Source organism: Neoarius graeffei, chromosome 25, assembly GCF_027579695.1.
Source record: "Neoarius graeffei isolate fNeoGra1 chromosome 25, fNeoGra1.pri, whole genome shotgun sequence".
Lineage (NCBI taxonomy): Eukaryota > Metazoa > Chordata > Actinopteri > Siluriformes > Ariidae > Neoarius > Neoarius graeffei.
Genome location: NC_083593.1, coordinates 20,788,183 through 20,799,617, shown reverse-complemented (window position 1 = coordinate 20,799,617; position 11,435 = coordinate 20,788,183). Strand labels below are relative to the sequence as shown.

At 43.0% G+C, this 11,435-nt stretch overlaps 1 protein-coding gene across 1 annotated transcript; it reads left to right on the top strand.

Moving 5' to 3' along the window:
• Positions 1-442: 442 nt before the first annotated feature.
• zar1l (zygote arrest 1-like) lies at positions 443-11,435 on the top strand. The gene is made up of 4 exons (XM_060909719.1): positions 443-1,144; positions 1,260-1,352; positions 10,924-10,998; positions 11,211-11,435. Exons 1-4 carry the CDS (start codon positions 551-553, stop codon positions 11,352-11,354), a joined length of 906 nt encoding a protein of 301 aa, XP_060765702.1. The 5' UTR covers positions 443-550; the 3' UTR covers positions 11,355-11,435.

Genomic DNA, 11,435 nt, shown 5'->3' with positions numbered 1-11,435 from the left:
CCTCCGGGTGCTCCGGTTTCCCCCACAGTCCAAAGACATGCAGGTTAGGTTAACTAGTGACTCTAAATTGACCGTAGGTGTGAATGTGAGTGTGAATGGTTGTCTGTGTCTATGTGTCAGCCCTGTACCCCGCCTTTTGCCCGTAGTCAGCTGGGATAGGCTCCAGCTTGCCTGCGACCCTGTAGAACAGGATAAAGCGGCTAGAGATAATGAGATGAGATGAGACGAGACGAAACGAAACGAAACACAGTGGGCTTGGACTGGCCTGCTGTCTCACTCATTCCACAATCAGTCCTGTAGCTGGATAAAACAAAATGACACTCACTCCCTGTGACACTGAGGTATAAAATAATGGCTTATATACCCTATGAAGTGCACTATAAATTCAACAGGGAGACATTTGGAATTGAGCCCATGTTATAACGCGGCCTCATTAGGCGCCTCGCACCTGCTGCCAATCTCCTCATCAGCTCATCACTGTCACAGGCCAGATCAGCCTCAGGAATAAATACACAGCCGTAGCCATGCTGTCCTGTACACATCTATCCCGATGGAAGCCTTAACCCTTTCTGCATATAACTTCGGCGGCTATCCGGGCTATTTCCCTCTTTACCATGGGAACACGAAATTCAAACCCCAGCCCTGGAGCAGAAAGGGCAGCTTTGGTGTCGTGCCTGAGATTCCTGATTATTTTGAACTCTACAAACGCGCTCAGTTAAAAGCTATTTTGTCTCAGGTGAACCCAAATTTAACCCCCCGCCTGCGTAAAGCCAACACTAAAGAGTGCGGGGTTCAGGTGAATCCGAAAGTCAGCGCCGCGGTCCAGTGCTCTCTCGGACCCAAGACGCTGTTCTATCGCGAGGAGAAGCGGGATTCTCCGGAAACCAGCAGTCCGCTGGGACTCGAGCTTCCCAGCACCCCGGTGAACAATGTGCGCTTCTCCCGGCCCGTGGCGATCTACTCGCCCGTGTTTGACCGCAGGTTTTTCTCCATGCCAGCCCATGCTGATGAGCCGGACAGTAAGGATGTGAAGCTGGGCAGCGGCGAAGAAGAAAACTGCGCAGCGGAAGTAGAGACGCGCGAGACCGAGAATGCACAGGGGAACGAGCTTCAGAGTCGCGCGCCCGCAAGGTTTAACTTTCAGGTTGGTTGAAGTGTTTTATTTTATATTTTAATGCCTTCTAAAGTACGAAGAATCACCTTTTTGGGATTTTATGAGCTCCGTAAGAATGCTTTAAGACTCTCTGTCCTCTTTCTAGTTTCTGGAGCAGAAATATGGCTACTACCACTGCAGCAAGTGCAACATTCGCTGGGAAAGCGCATACGTCTGGTGCATCTCTGGAACTTGCAAGGTAGCAGCAGAACATGCTAACTGGCTGCTAAACCGGAAACATATTCCTCCTCAACTCGCATAACCCGGAACAGAACAGTACCGCCACGTATTTTAATCATAGGCGTAGAATTGGGTCTGGGCGTCCTTATTATCAAATGGCGGCTGCTATCTGGGTCTGTCTCAGAAATTGGGTTCTGTGGGGGTACCCCGTTAAATATACTGTCAATAAACTATACGGTTTTGAATGGTGATGTTGGTTTTAATTTGAAATAAAATGATAAATACAGAAACAAATATTTGATGTGAATATTAAGAATTTTGGTGAATTCTGCAGATTTGTGGAAAAATGGCGGCTTGATCTGGGACATGATGATAAATGGTTGACTACATCGCATTCCCTTAAAGGTTGTAGTCCACTGAAAATTCTACACATCACTAATTGTATTAAGTTGTAACTTTATACACAAGGATTTGTGCGCTCACAGAATAACCGTAATAAAACATCATGCAGAATATTTGATCACCGCTGTAACTCCATTTTCCACAGACCCAAAACCAATACGATCGTTAAGTCTCAGGGTCAAGGTCACCACCTCACCAAAAGTAGCAACTTAAAATCCCTATGCCATATAAAAATTGTTATAAATCTGCAATTTTGTTTTTTAAAAAGAAAGCTGGAAGTTAGGTATCAAATGTTTTCTTACAGAATGTTACGATGGTAGCTGGTCTTGTATGAATTTCTGAGCTATAAAATGAGTCGTGGTCTATTTTTTACCGTTGTGTGCAGGGAAGGACACACATTAACAATTTGCATGTGTAGAATGGAATTTTCCTCTCCAACAGTTAGAAGTTGATCGTGCTTCCATTTGCGGTCTTTCTGTTACACGAGTGATCTGTTCGGACTTTCACTGAAAAGGTGAGTTTCGACAGTTTTATTGTTTGTCTTGCAGTATAAGGCAATAGAATGTTTGTTTTTTCATCTTGCTTTCATATTTCGTAGTGTTTGCGTATTTTTGGCTGATATTTTGCAACCGCGGTCAATTTGGATCGAACTTTTGATAGAATCTACGGCCAGTCATTTTGCCCTGCCCCCGCCTCGCGCTGCGTCCGGTGCGGTAGTGATGTCCCGTTGCTCGCACACCGCAGCAGAGACCCGTGCAACCTTCAGCCGGTACAGTCGCTGTTCTTTTACCACTGGCGTTATCGTCATCTTTCCAGTGTGTTCTTGACTTTTTTTCTCTCCATTGTGTCCTATTGTCCCATTTCGCCATATCAAATACCCAAAATGCATCATTCATATTTAAGTAAATAATCAATTCAATCATAACTTGGCATTTTTAACCCAAGCAATCAAAAGGAGAATCTTATTCAATATTTTCACTTGTCTGTTAGGAGGGGCTTTAATTCATGTAGTTATCTTGTATGTAAAGCAACTTTACAAAAGCATTTGAATTGTAATTAAAAAAAAAACTTCCACAGTGGAGGTCAGATAAAGCAAGATCCTATCTTTATTCTTAAACATGACAAAAGAAGCAGTGTTGGGTAAATGCAAAAAAAAGTGATTTGAATTAATTTTTTTGACCATAGTGTCCCAAATGAGACCAGTTTCTGAGATGGACCCATATCCCTATCAATATTTCTGATTGAAGAAAAATCACCCAGTGCCCTGTACACAAATGGTTACTGTAGGTTTCCACTGGGTGAAACTCCATGCAAAATTTGCTCATGAATATTAGCTCTGGGGGCGTGGTTGTGAAAACGGCAAGCAGTTTGGCTACCATGTCAACTAGCAAGTGCAGTTGCAGTGCAGTGACCGGCTGCTAGCTAGCAAACTGTTCTTGAGGAACGTAATGTTAGATTAGCTTGTAAAATGAATCAGTTAACAGTTCATTTTCAGTGTGTAAAAACAACATACGAATAAGTGTGTGGCATGTAAATAACAATCCGACTTGATACTAACTGGTGTTCATTAAGGTTGCAGGCATTTATTAAATCTTATAATGCACAGGGCCAAATTACTCAATTCTGATTGGTCAGTCAAGATTAGATGAGAACTTTTGTTGATCCCTTTGGGTGGGTTCCCTCAGGGGAATTAAAATTCCAGTAGCATCACTACAGGATAAAGAAAATAGAAATGGAGAAACTTCTAGATAATTTAAATTGGGTATTTGCATATACAAATATAAAAAAGAATAAGATGAGGGGGGAGGGGCAACAGAAGAGGTATTGCACATTTTAAAGGACTTGCGCGCACCCCCCCACGCACGCGCACACAACAGGGCTGTATTTCTGAAATGCTATTGGCTAGTTCGTTGCTTGGTTAGTTACAAAATGAGCAAATTGTCAACAAAATGGCTGACTCAGCAATGCTGTATTTTGCTATATTTGATGAAGAAATGATAAACCAATTGAAAGCTGCAAGCGAAAATGAAAATACCAAAAGTTTTTGGCTTTCCATGTTCAAGAAATGGGCTGCAGCAAGACAAGCAACTCTCTAGTGGCATACGAATGCTGAGAGTTAGACAAGGTGCTATTGCAGTTTTATGCAGAAGTGAGGAAAGAAAATGGGGGAGGGGGACTATGAACCAGACTCTCTTAAAGTAATGTAGGCGGCATTGGATTGGCATCTGAGACGAGAAATATCCGGGATCAATCCTGAAAGCTGTTACTTTTCAAGAATCTCAGTCCTTGAGGGGGGAAAAGCAAGAGATTTGTGAAAACAAGGAATGCTTTAGAAACTGATTCAAACGTGCAAGATAGTCTTGTGCCCTGATTGGTTCAGAGAATGTGAATGGCTTCTGAAGTATGAATTTGGTCCTATGTTATAAACAAGTAATTGTATGGGGTGGAGTAAAATTAGATTAATTTCATGAGTGATTTCAAAGTTTTGAAATTGCTCTCATTGCTTTGACTCGGGCAATTTTCAGAACTTTGAAATCACTCATGAAATTAATCTGTAATTTTACTCTGCCCCATACAATTACCTATACATATCAAATTGTGCCTAGGTGGCATGGTGGTGGTAGTGGTTAGTGCTGTTGCCTCACAGCAAGAAGGTCTGGGTTTGAGCCCTGTGGCCAGCGAGGGTTTCTTCTGGGTGCTCCGGTTTCCCCCCACAGTCCAAAGACATGCAGGTTAGGTTAACTGGTGACTCTAAATTGACCGTAGGTGTGAATGGTTGTGTCAGGCCTGTGATGACCTGGCAACTTGTCCAGGGTGTACCCTGCCTTTCGCCTGTAGTCAGCTGGGATAGGCTCCAGCTTGCCTGTGACCCTGTAGAACAGGATAAAGTGGCTAGAGAGAATGCAATCAAATTGTGCCAATATTGCACCTAGTCTTGCGTGAAGTGCCTACAAACTTTAGCGCAACACTAACTCTTAATTTGAAGTGCTTCAGTTAAGACCTGCAGAGCCTTGACCAAGTTCATGTAACATAACACATGTGAACAACCTGATGTGAACATTGTGCATGGCCCAGGCACCTTTTCAATCAAATAAAACATTTTCACATAGCATAACAGCCTCCGCCTTCATCAGAAATTTTTGGTTACTCCCACCTCTTTTAAAAATGTCAGAGTACATGCAAATGCTGAACTGATTGGTTTTCAAGGGGGTTCACTTGAAAGCTGTGGCTAAACTTTTCTCTGTAGAACCCTGTCTCTCCCTCTCCTCTGGGCTCAAGAAGACAACAGTAGGGCAATAATATAACCAATCAGAATTCAGATACATTCTGTTGCCAAGTAAAATTGTAACTTTTCAACATGTCAGTTCTAGAGCCCTCGTCCTGTTTTACAGTTGGTTCAATCACATCAGCTTAAACTAGCATTCTAAAACTAAAGATCCCACCGAAGAGAGCCAACTCCCCCTGCCAGCCTAATGGAACGCAGTGTTGAGGCTCTGTTTTACTTCCATTTATGAGGGGAAAAGAACATACTCCCTCCTGACAGTCAATGTGTTATTTGCTTGTAAAACACATTTTGCAAATTGGTAGAATGAGTTAACCACATGCAAGATTTGCAATTAATCAAATGAATTGCTTATTATTTGTGACTTACTACAGTTCTGAACTTCAAATTTCCAAAGTCTGGACTTTGGTGAGATGATGGATACTCTTTTTGGTGGAACACAACAGAGCAAAATATTGAGACCCTCTAATGTTGACCTGAAGTTGGTGCCACTGGGGGTTGGCATTGGGGTTTGTCCCCACCAATGTTGATACCAAACCTACGCCCTTGATTTTAACATGGTGTCATGTATTCTTGTATTAGCCTTCTGGGTTTTTATATGCTGTTCTGTCCTGCAATACCATTGTGACCTTTTATTTACATAATGTATAATCTTTTTGTTTCAGACATCTGTCACGTACACCATTTTATTAATTGGTACTTGCATTAATCATCCTGCCTCTTATAGATGAACCTGTCCTGTCACTTAGATAGTTAGAAGAAAAAAAATGTTTTTAGTATTTCTGCCAAAGGTGTATTCTGTAATTGTAGTTCTGGGCTTTTATGCTGCTTTTCCACTACAAACGCGGCTGAGTTGGGCTGTGCCGTGCTGAGTCGAGCTGAGTGGGGCTGTTGGAGTTGCATTTCGACTACAACTGCGCTGAACCGTGCTGGCTGGAAGTGGGTGGACACATTGGGTGGAGTTAGCGAAAGTGGGTGGACATCATGTGATGTCGTTAGGCGGCACAAACAGTGACATCAGTGATCTTTTAAGCGGTAGTCTCACGACCCGGATAGTAAACAATAAACATGGAGGACATGGAGTCGTTAGTGTTGCTGGTCTTGGTGCTGTGGCTTGTTGTCACCGACAACGCCAACAGATACTGGCAAGATGAGGCGAGGCGCATAAGGCTTCAGAAATTCTCGTAATTTGTAATTATTCTTCTGGGTTTACAGTGTTTACAGATCCCAGCGTGCTTGCGGGGCGTGTGGGCATGTGAGGACACTCCTCCTCACCAATCAGTGCACAGGGGAGTGTCTGCTCATGCCCCCAGCCTCACTTGGCTCGCTTCAGCCCTACTCCAAAACGGTGCAAGTTTTAGGGGCTAAGCAGGGCTGAAGCGAGCAGAGTCGTGCTGTTCTTTGGTAGTTGAAATGCGAGCCGTGTCCGGCTGAAGTGAGCTGAAAAAGGGTAGTGGAAAAGGGCCATTAGATCAATTTCGATTGAAATAATGTGAATACAATGTGACAGGATATAATACTGGATAATCAAATGCATGATGGTGATGCATGTGAGTACAAGATGTTAAGTATGAAACCCTTGAATAGTTAGAAAACATAACATTATTGTAATGTACCTTCCGGTTCATACTTTCTGTGCCGGGTTATGGGGGACACCTCAAATGGCAGCACAACCTAGTCTGGCTAACGCAACTTCAAAGCTCTGTGAGCATTGGTCTGGCATAGATATTAAGCCCAACTGTTTCCCAAAGCGCGTGGTTGACCTGCCTCCCTGAAATGCCTGTTTGCTACCGGTCGAAGCCAGAAAAGGCTGTGACGAAGCTTAAACCAATCACATCACTCTTTCTTCTGACGTATGTGATGCAGCAAACTGCTTGAGTAACAGGAAGGAGCTGAAGAGGAAGATGATAACACGAGCAGAAATGGAGAGAAACTTCCCGCTGAATGCTTTCAATACAGCATCTACCGCTGTGTCAGGCTTGCCGCTGCTCCATGTTTGTAATGTTTCTAGTGAATGAAGCACTTCCGGCATAGATTCTGTAAACAATCTATGGCTTCCAGTTGCAGTTCTACTACGTCACTGCCTTGAACATGCCTCTACCCAGGGCTGTTGGAGATGCTCAAAGTTGATTGGCTCCTGATTTTTCGGGAGCTTGGAAGAGCTGGAGATGGCTTGCCTTGCCAGACTAAGTTTGCAACAGCCCCCCGTGTTGCATCACACTTGGGATGGGTGGGCCCAGGCTAAGCACAACCAGTGTTCAAGTGTGGGGTCTCTGTATACATGGGTGTGAATATTTCAGATCACTGTAAGGGTTAAACTGCACTCAAAGGAGACTGGGAGAGAACTAATGTCTCACCAGCAGCCAGTGTGGCCTCACTGCTCAGTACACATTCATCCAATACTACACTGTCCTTTGCAGAAAACTTTCTCTGGATTTTTATCCTGTTTGGGGGAACAGTACTGATATTAAAGGAAAAATCAGTGTGGGTTTCTTTAATTGTTCCTCTTCCTGTTAAAAGGGAACTGGAGTCTTTTTTTTTTTTTTTAAACTTGGTTTATTTCTTAATGTGGTGTCCAATTACATTTTTGGTTTTATTAACCTTGACTCGTATTGGCATATTACACTTCAGCTTTTTCGCCATGTTGAATGTAGTTTGCATGGTCCATGGCAGGTGTCGCTTATCCGCATGATCTTCATGAGACTTGTGAGACTTCAAACATGAAGTGTCAGTGCTGCCATTTTGAAAACTGTTTACACAGCAGTCAGATCATTCCAATTTAGATTAACTTCAATTTGACCGCTTCATCAGTGATGGTGTCAGTGCTGTGGCATGTGTACCTGAAGGTGCGTCTTGGGCTGCGTGTGCGCCAAGTGGACTCCAGTACGCACCATGAACAAGGTGCACCAGAATTCAATTAAGGAACTGTTTGCCTGTTTAAGGACTGTTGATGCATTTGCATTGCAAAGTATTATGATGCGCATTACCAAGCCTTTCTACCCATTGTCTTGATTTCCTGTTTCACAAGCCTTGTGCCTGTTTCTCATTCTTGTCCTCGCTTAGCCTTTGTACTGTTTGTACCTCGACTGACCCTTTTTGCCTGTGTTTTTGAGCTAGCCTGCAGTTTTGGATTGTGTATATTCTGCACTTTTTATTAAACTGCATACTTCTGCACATGCATCTGCCTCCCTTGTGTACGTGACCTTGGAGGTTATTCCATATGACTTTGAGCCAACTGAAGAGTTGGGAAGATGACCGACTAGTCCTTATCCTGTCATGCTGGTATTTACATCACTACTGTTGTGCAATTAAAACCCACCAGATCAGGTAGCTGGTGGGTTTTCAAAATAAATACATATTGTACTGGGCGCATTTCCCACAATCCTCACTAAGGTTTCAGACAACACTACAAAATTGTCCCTACTATATAGTGCCCTGTATAGTGAGTAGGGAGTAATTTCAGGTGCAGGGAAAACTTCTGGCTTGGTTAAGTCAGCATTCGAAGGGGGGGGTTTGACAGTGTTGGCAGATGTTGGTCACTTTGATTTCCACTGTACATTTTTACTTCCATCCTACAATGTCTCACACAGGTCTCAACAAATCTTGTTTATGACCATTGCTTTGACATGGACTAGTATTACATAGCATACTGTTTCAACCACTCTTGTCACTGCTATAGCAAGTTATAATGGCTCAAATGCATTCCTATATTTTATAAAATGAGAGAATTTTGGTTAAAAACCCCTTGCCTTCAGTTCCCCTTTAAAATGAGTGTTTGCACATGACATGTCCCATGACCCTCTCTGATTTAGCTGTCCACCATCTTTGTGGAATAATGCATATGTAGCTCAAGTACCTTAATACAAAGTGCTGCAAATTTGTGCAGTTATTGGCTGCTCAAACAACTGCTAAGGCTGGAGTCAGATTGTTTAGTTTACCACTGTTAATGGAAGATCTAACCCAGGGGTCTTCAATCCTATCCGCAAAGGGCCAGTGTAGCTGCAGGCTTTCATTACAGCCAAATTAGAGGATCACTTGATTGTTGACTGGAGACGAGGGTGAAATGATTAAACAAGTGAAATCAGGTGTAGCTCCTGCTTGGTTGGAATGAAAGCCTGCAGCCACACTGGCCCTTTGTGGATGGGATTGAAGACCCCTGATCTAACCCATACATTGGACATGAGACCGGCTACAAATGTGAGTATGTACAGATCACTTTATAAAGGGTAAGTTTTGTATTTCTACAATTTTGTGACCATAGACAATGTATATGATGTGATGCAAGTAAGTGTGACTCCAATTTATATTGTTACAAATGGGTAGCACAAAGCCCCAGTAAAATGTAGGTAGCTGAGCTCAGTTAATGTTGCCTTGGACATCAACTTTGTCTTGGATAACCTTTGCTCACATCAGGAACCTACTAGATCCTTACAGTAAACTTGTGCTAAACTTTTGTATGCGCTCATCTAGCTTTGTCACTCGGAAGCAGTAGTTGACACCAGGTAATTCAGTCTGTGTAATTCACACGTGGCCACATCCGTGCAGGGTCGTCATACTCTACAATGTTGCTGTGCAGATCCACCCTGAACAGTCTCTTCCTGTACCCGACCTTGTTACTATTACTCAATGTGATATTTGCAAAAAATAGCTTGCCAATGTACTCTCCTCAGTCACATGGATGTTATCCTGCAAAGGTGATCACAACAAAATCAGCATCATGGGAGATTTGTGACAAATGCAAACCGTCTACTTGTATGTTCATGTATAGAACATTGCTGCATGTGATGGGAATGTTTAGCATGCTTGTAACTGGTACAGGCAGTCCTGTTTTGGCTGGTTAAATCCTTGATTCATCTTCACTTGCACCTTCTGCTAATGAAGGTTATGTTGACCAGTAGTGTGTGGGTTTGTTTTTTTTTCTCTTCTCCATAAGACTATGGTCCTGACTGGTGTAATGGTACATAATGTCTTTCGCACAGTGTAGTCTAAACCAGTCGTGTAATGCTTCATCAGCCATTTATCCATGGATAACTTGGCTTCATTGGTCACTTCATCCAATCCATAGCTACAGCACACTTCTGAATGCAAGTTTGTCCTACAATAAACAGATCTCTGAACAGCTGTCAGTAACTGTTTGCACCCAGATCAATCTGTGAGGCAGAATCTTAGGTGGCAGAGGTCTACGTTCTTGGATCATACTTTGTATGGAAGGAGGTTGAATTTATTCAGATCAAAACCTAACAATCTATGATTCATTCTTTTTTAAATGAACTGTGTTGCTGAAACAGAACATTAGGTTTATCAGTAGTGCTTTGAAGCTTAGGTTATTCAGATGTGTTGGTCCTGGAATTCTTGGGTATGGAGCTCCCTTCTTAATGCATGCCTAAATGAGTAGAACCCATTATTGTAGCATAACAGTTGAGCTACAGCTTGCTTCACCACCAGTCCTGAATCAAACAGGTTCTTAACTCCAGTCCTGGACACCTTATTGAAGTGTGAGGGGGGGCCCCCCCCAAAAAAAACCCACCCACTTCAACTCAAGGGCTGTTGCTTGGCTGATTAGTTAATTGTGTGCTAAACATCAAAATGAACAGTACAAGGGATACTTGGGGACCATGTTTGGGAACCAATGCTGTAACACATGAGAACCTTGCTGCATACCACCGTGCCCATGGGGGGGGAAATGACTTTGTACATAAGGGTGCTATAGCAAGGCCTTACTCACTCTTGGTGCAGCATGTTTGCCTTACATAAGCTGTCTTGATTTTATATGTTGGAGTGTACCTGGGGTGTGAAACGGGTCTTGCAAAGTACAATGTTTGTATATTGGCATGGAGTATGTTTCTGGCCTTAGCTTATTTGTTTTCAAAAATGTGTAACCTTGTAACGCTCTACATTCTACCAGGTTTACTTCAAGCAACACTGCAGAAAGTGCCAAGCTGGACTGAACCCCTACAGAGTGGAGTCTATTCAGTGTCAGGTTGGGTACTGCTGGTTTTAGTAAGCATGACTTTGTAGGCTTGTATCTCCTCAGTGAGGGGGAATGCAGTGTAAATGTGTCAAGCAACCAAGTCTCCTGAATGTTTCCCAAATTAAATCTATTGTAGCTCCTTTTAAGTCCTGTATCTTACTAATCAAGCACTATGAGCACACGGCAGCTTTTCTATTAGTCCCACTTTATTTTCTGCTCAGGTATGTGCACGGACACGCTGCTGCTGTGAGCAGAAGCAGAGGCACATTGACATTCGTCGTCCTCACCGCCAGGATTTGTGTGGCCGCTGCAAGGGCAAGAGGCTGTCCTGTGACACCACCTACAGCTTCAAATACATAGTCTGACCTGTCTCTCTAACAATCTTTTTATAATTCTGATGACCATGAATTTTTGTATTGTGTATTATATTCCTGAATAAAATGTAC